The 14,616-nt window shown below is 55.0% G+C and overlaps 1 protein-coding gene across 1 annotated transcript in view; it reads left to right on the forward strand.

The window, feature by feature from the left end:
• The window catches only part of LOC147119499 (telomerase protein component 1-like), a 110,504-nt gene that overhangs the window by 86,656 nt on the left and 9,232 nt on the right, over positions 1-14,616 (forward strand). The window contains 3 exon segments of the mRNA XM_085985060.1: positions 11,847-11,968; positions 12,149-12,295; positions 14,095-14,218. Coding sequence (XP_085841186.1) covers positions 11,847-11,968; positions 12,149-12,295; positions 14,095-14,218 — 393 coding nt within the window.

Raw genomic sequence — 14,616 nt, forward strand, 5'->3', positions numbered from 1 at the left:
TGGAGGTCAGCGAGCACATGGGTGATGGGAGAACGAGACTTGGTGCAAGTTAGGATGAGTTTTGAATGACTTCTCAAGTTTACGTAGGGTAGAATGTGGGAGGCCAGCCAGGAGTGCATGGGAATAGTCATGCCGAGAGGTAACGCAGGCAGGGATGAGGGTTTCAGCAGCAGATGAGCTGAGGTGAGGTGGGGCGGAGACGGGCAATGTTAGAGGTGAAAATAGGCGGTCTTGGTGATGCTGCGGATATGTGGTCTGAAGCTCATTTCGGGGTCAGATATGACACCAAGGTTGCGAACAGTCTGGTTCAGCCTCAGACTGATGCTAGGGAGAGGGATAGAGTCAGTGGCTCGGGAACGGAGTTTGTGGCGGAGACCGAAGAAAACTTAATTGGAGAAAATTTTTGCTCATCCAGAACTGGATGTCAATTTAGAGACCGTGGAGGGGTCGAGAGAAGTGGTAGTGAGGTAGAGCTGGGTGTCAGCAGCGTACATGTGGAAACTGACGCTGTGTTTTCAGATGATGTCGCCAAGGGGCAGCATGTAGATGAGAAATAGGAGGGGGCCAAGGATAGATCCTCGGGGGACACCAGAGGTAACGATACGGGAGCGGGAAGAGAGCCGTTGCAGGTGATTCTATGGTTACGATTAGATGGATAAGAATGGAACCAGGCGAGTGCAGTCCCACCCAGCTGGATGATGGTGGAGAGGCGTTGGAGAAGGATGGAGTGGTCAACCGTGTCAAAGGCTGCAGACAAGTCAAGAAGGACGAAGAGGGATAGTTTACCTTTGTCACAGTCACAAAGGATGTCATTTGTGACTTTGATGAGAGCCGTTTCGGTACTGTGGCAAGGGCGGAAAGCTGATTGGAGGGATTCAAACATGGAATTGCGGGAAAGATGGGCACGGATTTGGGAGGCAAGAACTTTGGAGAGGAAAGGGAGGTTGGAGATGGGGCGGTAGTTTGCAAGGTCAAGGTTTGGTTTTTGGAGGAGAGGGGTGATGACGGCAGATTTGAGGGAGAGGGGGACAGTACCTGAGGAGAGAGAACCGTTAACAATGTCAGCTAACATGGGAGCCAGAAAAGGAAGTTGGGTGGTCAGCAGTTTAGTGAGAATAGGATCGAAGGAGCAGAAAGTAGGTCTCATGGACAAGGTGAGCGTGGAGAGGTTATGAAGGGAGATCGGAGAGAAACTGGAGAAAGATGTGGGTTCAGGGCTAGGGCGGGGGGGAACCTTAGAGGGAGTTTTGCCCGGTGGTCTAGGGGAAGGAAGGGAAGTGTCAAAGGCAGCTGAATGGATGGTCTCAATCTTAGAGATAAAGAAGTCCATGAGCTCCTCACACTTGTTGTCGGAGGTGAGGGTGGAGGAGACAGGGGCGAGGACGGTAAGCAGTGGAGAATAGAAGCCGGGGGTTATCTTTGCATTCCAGAATGATTCTGGAACAGTGATCAATTTTGGCAGACGAGAGCAGGACCCGACGATGCACTATGTGGTCCAGCCAGATCTGGCGGTGAATGGCTAAACCAGTTGTCCACCATATCTAACGGAACACCTCCGTTCAGTCCGTAAGTGTGACCCCGAGCTTCCGGTCGCCTGTCACTTTAATTCACCGCCCCATTCCCACTCGGACCTCGCCGTCCTCGGCCTCTTGCATTGTTCCACGGAAGCTCAGCGTAAGCTCGAGGAACAGCACCTCATCTTCCAACTGGGCACTTTACAGCCTTCTGGACTCAATATCAAGTTCAACAATTTCAGATCATAACCTCAGCCCCCATTACATTTTTACTTATTTTTTATCCACACCTTTGTTTTGGCCCTCCCCTTTTTTTTCTCTCCCACATGGCAGCTGTCTCCCATTCTGCCAGCGCATTTCACACCTAATCTAGAGCCGTCTTTTGTCTCCACTAGTCCTATCACCATCTCGTCTCGTTTTGAATACCTCTTAATGTCTCTTCACTTCTCTTTTGTTCTCTCCCAGCCTGTTTCATTCCCTGTGCCTTACCAGTCTTGACAAAGAGTTTGACTCGAAACGTTGACATTCTTTTCTCTCCACGGATGTTGCCTGGCCTGCTGAGTTTTTCCAGCATTTTCTGTTGTTATTTCGGATTTCCAGCATCCGCAGTATTTTGCTATTGTCCACCATATCTGTTCAAGTGTGCGTCTCTTAGACTTAAGGGAGCGAAGATGAGGGCCGTACCAGGGGGAACGACCAGGGTGAGAGAGAGTAATTGCTTTAATAGGGACTAAGGCATCAAAGGTGGTGGTGAGGGTGTGGTTGAGCAGATCGGTAGCTGCAGAAATGTCATGGTGAATGGAGGGCCAAAGTCTGGACAGTTGGGATTTCGTAAGTGCAGTTGGGAGAGAGTATTTTCCAGGGGCGGAAACAGAAGGAAGTAGGGTTGGGGGGTGGATGTGGGTGGACAGCGATACAAGGAAGTGATCAGAGATGTCCTTATCTGCGATTGACACGATGGGAGTAGCGAGGCCACGAGAGATGGCAAGGTCAAGGGGGGGGGGGGCTATGAATATGTGTTGGGGAGTTTACATGGAGGGAGAGATTAAGGGAGGATAGGAGGCTAGTGAACTCCGAGGAGAAAGAGCATGATGAATTGAGATGGAGGTTGAAATCACCGAGGATGAGAAGTCGCTCAGTGCAGAGGCTGAGGGAGGAATGCAGTGAAGATATCTCGGTGATAATATTTTTATGGTACTTGGGTGGGCGGTAGAGAACGAGAATGTTAAATGAGAGGTGGAATAAGGTAAGATGCTCAAGAGGAGAAAGTGCTGGAGGAGTAGGGGGACAGACTAAGGTGTGATTTGGTGATGAGAGCCACACTGCCACTACAGCGGTCTGAGCGGGGCAAGTGGTGGAAGGTATAGCCAGGCGGGGAGGCTTCATTTAGGGGTAAGGTGCCACCACCCCTCAGCCAAGTTTCCGTCAGGGCCATGATGTCGATGCAATCATCCACGAGGGCAGCACGGTGGCATAGTGGTTAGCACTGTTGCCTCACAGCGCCAGGGACCCGGGTTCGAATCCGGCCTCGGGCGACTGTCTGTGTGGAGTTTGCACATTCTCCCCGTGTTTGCGTGGGTTTCCTCCGGGTGCTCCGGTTTCCTCCCACAGTCCAAAGATGTGCGGGTTAGGTTGATTGGCTATGATAAATTGACCCTTAGTGTTAGGGGGATTAAATACGTGGGGTTACGGGGATCGGGTGGAATATGTGTCGGTGCAGGCTCGATGGGCCGAAATGGCCTCTATCTGCACTGTGGGGTTTCTGTGATTCTGTGATAAGCTCATGGATGGCAAGGGACTTGTTCGCAAGTGAACGGACATTCTGGAGGAAGATGTGGAGAGGGTCAGTGATGGCTGACCCACTGCCAGTGCCACAGGGTCAGCGCTGGGAGGGGTGAGTTGGACGGGGAGGAGATTGGCAAGATTAGCCCCCATTGGGCGCGCTGGGCGGGAAGGTCGACGAGAGAGCAGGATGGGACAGTTGGGGTTGCTGCTCGTAAGGAGGCAGCGACGAGTGCCTCGATGGGCCCTTCGTAGGATGCCAAGAGAGGCACAGAGGGAAGCTGTGGGCTTATCTAAGAGAGAGTCGAGCCTGGGACGGCGGCAGGAGGGTAGGAAGGTCGAGGAGTACTGAACTGTTGTGGGTGGGATTTGGGAAGGCAGAGTATCCGAGAGAGGAGAGATGATGGGAGGCATGACGACAAGAGAGAGCGGTCAGGGAGGGATAGAGAGAAAAGGAAAAGAGAGGAGAAAGAAGTGAATGGCTCGGGTCCGGAGCGGCAGCCAAAATGCGCGCACGAATGGACACGGGGGAAAAACTCAAGTTACATAGGCCTGGTTATGTAGCAATTATAGGGATGCATATTTCCTGGTCGTAGCAGGGAATAGGTTGGAGACAATAGTAGGGAGTCCAGAGTTGAAATTGGAGGTCCCATGGAGGGAAAAGGTTGGCATAGGTAGGATGGAGTCGGTGGGGGGTATCGACGAACTGTTGTCCAAGTTCGGAGTTGAGAATTGAAGGATGGAGGTTGTTGCCGTGGTAACGAGAATCGGTTGCAGTGCAGGGAGACGATGGCGAAGTTGGAGGTCACCGTAAATCAGAAGCAGCAGAGAAAATGTAAAAAAAAAACCACGAGCCAGCAACCAACAAAGCAGAAAAACCAGTCGAAGGAGTCACCCAGCTCAGCGGAGAAACAACCACAGTGGGGAAGATCATTTCTATGGCAGCAAATTTTTGACACAGCAAATGAGTCTTACGGTGTAATCCAGTGTAGTCCAGTGCAGAAACATGTTGGTGTAATCCAGTGTAGTAGAAACACAGGAGCAGGAGTCGGCCATTCGGCCCTTCGAGCCTGCTCCGCCATTCAATATGATCATGGCTGATCCTCTATCTGAATACCATATTCCCGCTCTCTCCCCATACCCCTTGGTGCCTTTTGTGTCTAGAAATCTATCTCCTTCTTAAATATATTCAGTGACTTGGCCTCCGCAGCCCTCTGTGTTAGAGTATTCCACAGGTTCACCACCCTCTGAGTGAAGAAATTTCTCCGCATCTCAGTCCTAAATGTCCTACCCCGTATCCTGAGACTGTGACCCCTTGTTCTAGACCACCCCCCCTCCCCCCAGCCAGGGGAAACGCCCATTCCTGCATCCAGTCTGTCTAGCCCTGTCAGAATTTTATACGTTTCCACGAGATCCCCTCTCATTCTTCTAAACTCTAGTGAGTACAGGCCTAGTCAACCCAATCTCTCCTCATACGACAGTCCTGCCATCCCAGGAATCAGCCTGGTGAACCTTCGCTGCACTCCCTCCATGGCAAGTATATCCTTTCTTAGGTAAGGAGACCAAACCTGCACACAGTACTCCAGGTGTGGTCTCACCAAGGCCCTGTACAACTGTAGTAAGACATCCTTGCTCCTGTACTCAAATCCTCTTGCAATGAAGGCCAACATACCATTTGCCTTCCTAACTGCTTGCTGCACCTGCATGTTTGCTTTCAGTGACTGGTGTACAAGGACACCCAGGTCCCTCTGTACATCAACATTTCCCAATCTATCACCATTTAAATAATACTCTGCCTTTCTGTTTTTCCTACCAGTGCAGAAGCATAGTGGTGTAATCCAGTGTCGTCCAGTGCAGAAACATAGTCTTGATGTCCTGCGAAGTCCAGGAATTTGGTAACCGAATTTGAGAAGCCGAGAGCAGGTGTGGGGAATGGGTATTGGAGGTTTAAAGCAGACAACTTGTAGTTAGGGCTAAAAAGCACCAACTGTTAGAGCCAGGGGGAACTTGAACAGTGGAAGCGAGGAGATTTGGGAGAGAAAGGTCAAAGGAATCAAGGGTTATGGAGATCGGGCAGGAAAGTGGAGTTGATGTCAATGATCGGCCATGATCTTATTTTTTTTTTAAAATTCATTGATGGGATGTGGGCGTCGCTGGCTAGGCCTGCATTTAGGGCCCATCCCTAATTGCCCTCGAGAAGATGGTGGTGAGCCGCCGCCTTGAACCGCTGCAGTCCATCCGTCCGGTTTTATTCTTATTGTTTTTCGTAGCGGTTGTTTACAACTGAGTGACTCGCTGGGCCATTTCAGAGGGCATTAAGAGTCAACCACATTGCTGTGTGTCTGGAGTCACATGTAGGCCAGACCAGGTAAGGACGGCAGATTTCCTTCCCTAAAGAGCATTAGTGAACCAGATGGGTTTTTGCAACAATCGACAATGGTATCATGGTCGCCATTACTAAGACTAACATTTAATTCCAGAATTAAATTGAATTGAATTTAAATTCCACCAGCTGCCGTGGTGGGATTTGAACCCATATCTTCAGAGCATTTGACTGAGCCTCTGGTTTACTAGTCTAGTGACATAACCACTACGCCACCGCCTCCCCTTTGAATGGCAGTGCAGGCTCGAGGGGCCGTATGGCCGACTCCTGCTCTTATTTCTTGTGTTATGATGGTAGGAGATTCCCAATGGATAGAGGTGGAGAGTTCCAGAGCTCCTTATGGGACTGCCAACCTAACGGCCGCCATCCTAACCAATTTCAGCTAACATGGGATAAAGAAGAGGTACTAGAAAGGCTGGCTGTACTTAAAGTGGATAAGTCACCAGGACCGGATGGGATGCATCCTAGGATGCTGAGGGAAGTAAAGGTGGAAATTGCGGAGGTGCTGGCCATAATCTTCCAATCCTCCTTGGTTACAGGGGTGGTGCCAGAGGATTGGAGAATTGCAAATGTTACACCCTAGTTCAAAATAGGGTGTAAAGCTAAACCCAGCAGCTACAGGCCAGTCAGTTTAACCTCGGTAGTGGGGAAGCTTTTAGAAACGATAATCCGGGACAAAATTAACAGTCACTTGGACAAGTGTGGATTAATTAAGGAAAGCCAGCATGAATTTGTTGAAGGCAAATCGTGTTTAATTAACTTGATTGAGGTTTTTGATGAGGTAACAGAAAGAGTTGATGAGGGCAATGCGGTTGACGTGGTGTATATGGACTTCCAAAAGGCATTTGATAAAGTGCCACATAATAGGCTTGCCAGCAAAGTTGAAGCCCATGGAATAAAAGGGACAGTGTCAGCATGGATACAAAATTGGCTAAGTGACAGGAAACAGAGAGTAGTGGTGAACGGTTGTTTTTCGGACTGGAGGAAGGTACACAGTGGTGTTCCGCAGTTGTCGGTACCAGGACCACTGCTTTTCTTGATATATATTAATGACTTGGATGTAGGTGTACAGGGCACAATTTCAAAATTTGCAGTTGACCCAAAACTTGGAAGTACTGTATAGTGAACAATGAGGAGGATAGTGATGGACTTCAGGAAGACATAGACAGGCTGGTGGAATGGGCAGACATGTGGCAGATGAAATTTAATGCAGAAAAGTGCGAAGTGATACTGATGCGCTATCAATCACTCAAAAGACTGAGGTTAAGCGAGTAACTAACAGGCTTTTATTAACAAGAGAATGAAGGTGTGCCTCGAGTGGTCGACCAGTCCAGAATACAGAGGGACTGTGGAGCAGTCACCTTTATACCTGGACTCGTGGGAGGAGTCAGCCGAGGCATGTACAGACATGTACACAGTGGAATACAAACAGTGGTTTACCACATTCACCCCTTGTTTAAAAATGAGTCCGGCGGGGTGAAGTGTATTAAAAGTTTGTGTATTGGAGTCTCTCCGGAGGTCTTGTCTGCCGCTGTGATCGACGCGGTGACGGCAGGGGTAGTGAAGCTTCCGGCGTCGAGTCCCGCGTAGGCTGGGGCACTGGTGTGTAGTCCTCGTGGGTGTCGGGCGGGTCACGGGGCCCAGGCGTGCCGTCTGCTGGGGTTGGATATTGGATCGTGGGGGGGGGGGGGGTGGTGGTAGTGGGTAGTGGGTTACTGGGGCCCCCGAGGGTGCGAGGTCTCGTATGCGTTAGTGGCAGTGCCGTGCAGTGACCGAATAGAGTGGAGCGCATCGGGGAGCACATCCTGCTAGCGGGAGGTCGGAAGGCCCCTAGACTTTAAGGCTAGCAGGGCGGCCTTCCAAACTGTCGCATTCTCTCTTTCCACCTGTCCGTTCCCCCGGGGGTTGTAACTGGTGGTCCTGCTTGTGGCAATACCCCTAGCGAGCAGGTACTGGCGGAGTTCGTCGCTCATAAACGATGAGCCCCGGTCGCTATGGATATAGCTGGGGAAACCGAACAGGGTGAAGAGGTCGTTCAGACATTTAATGACCGTGGCGCTGGTCATGTCCGGGCAGGGGATGGCGAACGGGAAATGGGAGTACTCATCAATAATGTTGAGGAAGTACACATTACGGTCGGAGGAGGGGAGAGGCCCTTTAACATCGACGCTCAGGCGCTCGAAGGGGCAAGTGGCTTTTATCAGGTGAGCCCTGTCTGGTCTATAAAAGTGCGGTTTGCACTCAGCGCAGACTTGGCAGTTCCTGGTCATGGTCCTGACCTCCTCAATGGAGTAAGGCAGGTTGCGGGCCTTGATGAAGTGGAAGAACCTGGTGACCCCCGGGTGGCAGAGGTCATTGTGGAGGGCCCGCAGTCTATTGATCTGCGCGCTGGCGCAGGTGCCACGCGATAGAGCATCCGGGGGTTCATTGAGCTTCCCGGGCCGGTACAAGATCTCGTAATTGTAGGTGGAAAGTTCGATTCTCCACCTCAAGATCTTGTCGTTTTTGATTTTGCCCCTCTGCTTGTTGTTAAACATAAAAGCAACTGAACGCTGGTCAGTGAGCAGGGTAAATCGTTTTCCGGCCAGGTAGTGCCTCCAATGACGCACAGCCTCCACAATAGCCTGGGCCTCCTTCTCAACAGCGGAGTGTCTGGTCTCCGGGCCCTGGAGGGTTCGTGAAAAGAAGGCCACGGGTCTCCCCGCCTGATTAAGGGTAGCGGCCAGGGCAAAGTCGGACGCGTCGCTTTCCACCTGGAAGGGGATGGATTCGTCCACTGCGTGCATGGTGGCTTTGGCAACGTCTTCCTTGATACGGTGGAAGGCTAAGCGGGCCTCTGCCGTCAAGGGAAAAGAGGTGGACTTGATCAGCGGACGGGCCTTGTCCGCATAGTAGGGGACCCACTGGGCGTAATAGGAGAAAAACCCTAGGCACCTCTTCAGGGCCGTGGGGCAGTGGGAGTTCCATAAGGGGACGCATCCGGTCGGGGTCGGGACCGATGACTCCGTGTTCCACAACACAGCCAAGGATGGCAAGGCGGGTTGTGCGGAATATGCACTTCTCCTTGTTATACGTCAGGTTCAGGAGTTGGGTGGTGCAGAAGAGGAATTTTTCGAGGTTTGCGTCATGGTCCTGCAAGTCATGGCCGCAGATGGTCACATTGTCCAGATATGGGAAAGTGGCCTGCAACGCATTTTGATCTACCATCCGGTCCATCTCCCTTTGGAAGACGGAGACCCCGTTGGTGGCGCCAAAGGGAACCCTAAGGAAGTGATGGAGGCGGCCGTTTGCCTCAAAGGCAGTATACTGGCGGTCCTCAGGGCGGATAGGGAGCTGGTGGTACGCTGATTTCAGGTCAATGGTCGAGAAGACGCAGTACTGCGCGATCTGGTTGACCATATCAGCTATGCGGGGGAGTGGGTAAGCGTCCAGCAGGGTGTAGCGATTTATTGTCTGGCTGTAGTCGATGACCAGGCGCTGCTTCTCGCCGGTCTTAACGACCACAACCTGGGCTCGCCAGGGGCTGGTGCTGCCCTCAATAATCCCCTCCTTCAGGAGCCGCTCCACTTCGGTTTTAATGAAAACCCTGTCCCCGGCACTGTATCGCCTGCTCTTTGTGGCGATGGGCTTACAGTCGGGGGTGAGGTTAGCAAACAGTGGGGAGGGGGGGGTGACTCTGAGTGTGGAGAGGTTGCACCTGGTGCGCGGCGGGCAATTTGGGAGCTGCTGGCTGCGGACTGTGAGTGGGGGGAGGGGTCCACCGTACGCCATCGTAACACTTTTAAGGTGGCACTGGAAATCCAACCCCAGTAGAACGGCAGCGCAGAGGTGGGGCAGGACCAGAAGTTTAAAATTATCGTACACAGTCCCGCCTACTAAGAGTGTCACCACGCAGTAGCCGCCAATGTCCGCCGACTGGGACTCGGAGGCCATAGAAATCCGCTGGTGCGCAGGCAGGACTGGGAGAGAGCAACGCCGCACCGTGTCTGGGTGGATGAAGCTCTCCGTGCTCCCAGAGTCAAAAAGGCAGATTGTTTCGTGACCATTTACCTTAATGTCCATTGTGGACCGGGCCAGTTGGTGCGGTCTCGCTTGGTCCAGCGTAACGGAGGCCAGCGTAGGGGTCGGTGTGTCGTTGCGGGTATCAGATGAGGCGGTGTTGGGGGCCAAGATGGCGGCTGGCGTCCAAGATGGCGGCGTCCATGATCCCCATGTGGCTGGAGGCATCCAAAATGGCTGCTGTTCCGGTGGTTCGCACATGGCTGGGGAGGCCCAAGATGGCGGCCCACACGCGGCGCTGCTGGGGTTCGGGGTGGCTTTGGCCCTGCAGACGCTGGCGTAGTGTCCCTTCTTCCCGCAGCCCGAGCAGATCGCATTTTTCGCCGGGCAGCGTGCTCTGTGGTGTTTGGCCTGGCCACAGAAGTAGCATTTCTGGCCTTGGGACACTGCTGCGGTAGTTGGGCCGTTGCTGGGATGTGGCTGGGGTGGCACGGCGCTATGAGGCGGTCCTACAGTGTCCCAGGCTGTCGTTCCCCGCGGCGTCCACGGTGCAGAGGAGTAGGCATCCATGCCCCGGTAGGCTGTGTCCAATGATAGTGCGAGTTCAGAGGCCTTGTTGAGGTCGAGGTCACTCTGCTCCAACAGTCGCTGTCGGGTGTAATTGGACCTGTGGCCCGCCACAAAAGCGTCCCGGATAAGTTCCTCTGTGTACACGGCGGCCTTTACATCCTTACAACCACAGGCCCGGCCAAGCACAGACAGTGCCTGAAGGTATTCCTCGGTCGATTCCCCAGGTTGTTGTTTACGACTCCCCAGGAGGTACCTGGCGTACACCTCGTTCACTGGGCGCGTGTACTGGTCCTTGAGGAGCTTGAGAGCAGCCGTGTACGAGGTCGCGTCCTGAATGACCGAGTACGCTCGGTGGTTCACTTTGGAGATCAGGACATCCAGTTTGTCCTCGTCCGATTTGACCGTTGCAGCGGAGGCGATCAGGAATTTTTCAAAGCATTTAAGCCAGTGAGCAAACTTGGTGGATGCGTCTGCCTCCCGATGGTCTAAGTCCAGGCATGCTGGTGTGAGGATCTTCTCCATTATAAAAAATCTTGTTAATAAAATTGATGCGCTATCAATCACTCAAAAGACTGAGGTTAAGCGAGTAACTAACAGGCTTTTATTAACAAGAGAATGAAGGTGTGCCTCGAGTGGTCGACCAGTCCAGAATACAGAGGGACTGTGGAGCAGTCACCTTTATACCTGGACTCGTGGGATGAGTCAGCCGAGGCATGTACAGACATGTACACAGTGGAATACAAACAGTGGTTTACCACAGATACATTTTGGTATGAAGAACGAGGCGAGGCAATATAAACTAAAAGGGTACAATTCTAAAGAGGGTGCATGAACAGAGAGACCTGGGGGTAAATGTGCACAAATCGTTGAAGGTGGCAGGGCAGGTTGAGAAAGCGGTTAAAAAAGCCTACGGGGTCCTGGGCTTTATAAATAGAGACATAGAGTCCAAAAACAAGGAAGTTATGATGAACCTTTATAAAACACTGGTTCGGCCTCAACTGGAGTATTGTGTCCAATTCTGGGCACCGCACTTTAGGAAGGATGTGAAGGCCTTAGAGAGGGTGCAGAAAAGATTTACGAGAATGGTTCCAGGGATGAGGGACTTCAGTTACGTGGATAGACTGGAGAAGCTGGGGTTGTTCTCCTTGGAGCAGAGGAGGTTGAGAGGAGATTTGATAGAGGTGTTCAAAATCATGAGGGTTCTGGACAGAGTAGATAGAGAGAAACTGTTTCCATTGGCGGAAGGGTCGAGAACCAGAGGACACAGATTAAAGGTGATTGGCAGAAGAACCAAAGGCGACATGAGGAAAAACTTTTTTATGCAGCGAGTGGTTAGGATCTGGAATGCACTGCCTGAAAGGGTGGTGGAGACAGATTCAATCACGGCTTTCAAAAGGGAATTGGGTAAGTACCTGAAGTAAAGAAATGTGCAGGGTTACGGGGAAAGGGCGGGGAGTGGGACTAGCTGAAGTGCTCTTGCAGAGAGCCAGCACGGGCTCTTTCTGTGCTGTAACCATGCTATGATTCTATGTGTCTCTGCCAGTTACAGATATCTGTTTATCTCCTTCACGTTGCCTCTCTGTCACGCCCCCTCGCAGGCACACATGAACTGTATCAGTACCGTTGTATTCCTCTCCGAGAACAATTTTGCGGTGGGATCGTACGATAAGAGCGTCTCCATCTGGACCCTCCGTCCCCAGCGACAGACGCACTCTGTTCGGTAAGGAGAGGCCCTGCACTGAGAGTCGCGTGGAGGGTGTAGGGTGGGGAGGGTGCGCGGCGGGGAGGGGATGGCCGGAGCACGAGGTGCGGGAATGGCAGCTCTTCCCACACTGTCGCCCGCTGATGGTTTGCTCAGCAGTGGTTGCTGCATCTTATCCATGTCTCGCTTCTTCCCCAGGATGTGTCTCCAGTCTTCATTCACCCTCAATTGGCCAGTCTATTGCCTTAGCATGCTCAGGATGCAGGAGCGCCTCCTGGTGGGAGACCTGAAAGGAAACCTCATCTTCTGGGCCCCAGAGGGGAGGCACTGGACGGCGCTGGAGGGGTAAGTGGTCCCCCCCGTCATTGGAATGGGAGAGTCCGAGAGAGGGGAGCGTGTACCTGGGCTGTGGAAGGAGATTAAATGGGTGGGCAGAGTGCAGATAGTAACGCCGGGTTTAGAGGCGGATCCTGGGAGGGACTGGGGTTAAAGGCGGGGCCCCGGGAGGGACTGGGGTTAAAGGCGGGGCCCCGGGAGGGACTGGGGTTAAAGGCAGGGCCCCGGGAGGGACTGGGGTTAAAGGCGGGGCCCCGGGAGGGACTGGGGTTAAAGGCAGGGCCCCGGGAGGGACTGGGGTTAAAGGCGGGGCCCCGGGAGGGACTGGGGTCAGAGGCGGGGCCCGGGAGGGACTGGGGTCAGAGGCAGTGCCCCGGGAGGGACTGGGGTCAGAGGCGGGCCCCAGGAGGGACTGGGGTCAGAGGCAGTGCCCCGGGAGGGACTGGGGTCAGAGGCGGGGCCCGGGAGGGACTGGGGTCAGAGGCGGGCCCCGGGAGGGAGGGACTGGGGTCCGAGGCGGGGCCCCGGGAGGGAGGGACTGGGGTCCGAGGCGGGGCCCCGGGAGGGAGGGACTGGGGTCCGAGGCGGGGCCCCGGGAGGGACTGGGGTCCGAGGCGGGGCCCCGGGAGGGACTGGGGTCAGAGGCGGGGCCCGGGAGGGACTGGGGTCAGAGGCGGGGCCCGGGAGGGAGGTGGGGTCCGAGGCGGGGCCCCGGGAGGGAGGTGGGGTCCGAGGCGGGGCCCGGGAGGGAGGTGGGGTCCGAGGCGGGGCCCCGGGAGGGAGGTGGGGTCCGAGGCGGGGCCCCGGGAGGGAGGGACTGGGGTCCGAGGCGGGGCCCCGGGAGGGACTGGGGTCCGAGGCGGGGCCCCGGGAGGGAGGGACTGGGGTCCGAGGCGGGGCCCCGGGAGGGAGGTGGGGTCCGAGGCGGGGCCCGGGAGGGAGGTGGGGTCCGAGGCGGGGCCCGGGAGGGAGGTGGGGTCCGAGGCGGGGCCCCGGGAGGGAGGTGGGGTCCGAGGCGGGGCCCCGGGAGGGAGGTGGGGTCCGAGGCGGGGCCCCGGGAGGGAGGTGGGGTCCGAGGCGGGGCCCCGGGAGGGAGGTGGGGTCCGAGGCGGGGCCCCGGGAGGGAGGGACTGGGGTCCGAGGCGGGGCCCCGGGAGGGACTGGGGTCCGAGGCGGGGCCCCGGGAGGGAGGGACTGGGGTCCGAGGCGGGGCCCCGGGAGGGACTGGGGTCCGAGGCGGGGCCCCGGGAGGGAGGGACTGGGGTCCGAGGCGGGGCCCCGGGAGGGAGGGACTGGGGTCCGAGGCGGGGCCCCGGGAGGGAGGGACTGGGGTCAGAGGCGGGGCCCCGGGAGGGAGGGACTGGGGTCAGAGGCGGGGCCCCGGGAGGGACTGGGGTCAGAGGCGGGGCCCGGGAGGGACTGGGGTCAGAGGCGGGGCCCCGAGTGGGAGGTGGGGTCCAAGGCGGGGCCCCGGGAGGGAGGTGGGGTTAAAGGCGGGGCCCGGGAGGGACTGGGGTCCGAGGCGGGGCCCCAGGAGGGAGGTGGGGTCCGAGGCGGGGCCCCGGGAGGGAGGTGGGGTCCGAGGCGGGGCCCCGGGAGGGAGGTGGGGTCCGAGGCGGGGCCCCGGGAGGGTCGAGTGTGACAGTGTCTTGTGAAGGAGTTGGGCTGAGGGGAACGTCCATGTTCTTCATTCTGTTTGTTGAGTTAAGTTATTTGCATCGGTCGCTGTGCCTCTGACTCTTTGGCCACCCAATCCCAGCTTCAGTCACTCTCGCCCACCCTTGGTCACCTTCTCCTCTTCCTTCCAGCAACTACTTGTATGACCTCTACTCGCGTGTCATTGAGAGGAGTGATGGCTCCCTACTGATGGTGAAAGGGCCACAAAGGACTACACTGATGACCTTAGAGAAAGATGACAACCTATCGACAGTGGTAAGGACCAGGAGAGGTTGACTTGGAGCCGGGCTGTGGCGAGCACTGAGTGCTTAAGTGGATCAAATCCCCCAGGGAATGATGAATTTTTCGGGTTGGCAGGCTGTAACTAGTGGGGTGCCGCAAGGATCAGTGTTGGGGCCTCAGCTACTTACAATCTATATTAATGACCGAGATGAAGGGACCGAGTGTAATGTATCCAAGTTTGCTGGTGATACAAAACTAGGTGGGACAGTAAACTGTGAGGAGAACACAAAGAGCCTGCAAAGTGATGTAGATAGACTAGTGAGTGGGCAGTAAGGTGGTAGATGGAGTTTAATGTGGGGAAATGTGAGGTTATTCACTTTGGTAGGAAGAATAGAAAAACTGATTTTTTTAAATGCCTAAAAACTATTAAA

The sequence above is a fragment of the Somniosus microcephalus genome, chromosome 4 (genome assembly GCF_052327205.1).
Source record: "Somniosus microcephalus isolate GS21.2 chromosome 4, FLI_Smic_1.0, whole genome shotgun sequence".
In the NCBI taxonomy this organism is placed as follows: Eukaryota; Metazoa; Chordata; class Chondrichthyes; order Squaliformes; family Somniosidae; genus Somniosus; species Somniosus microcephalus.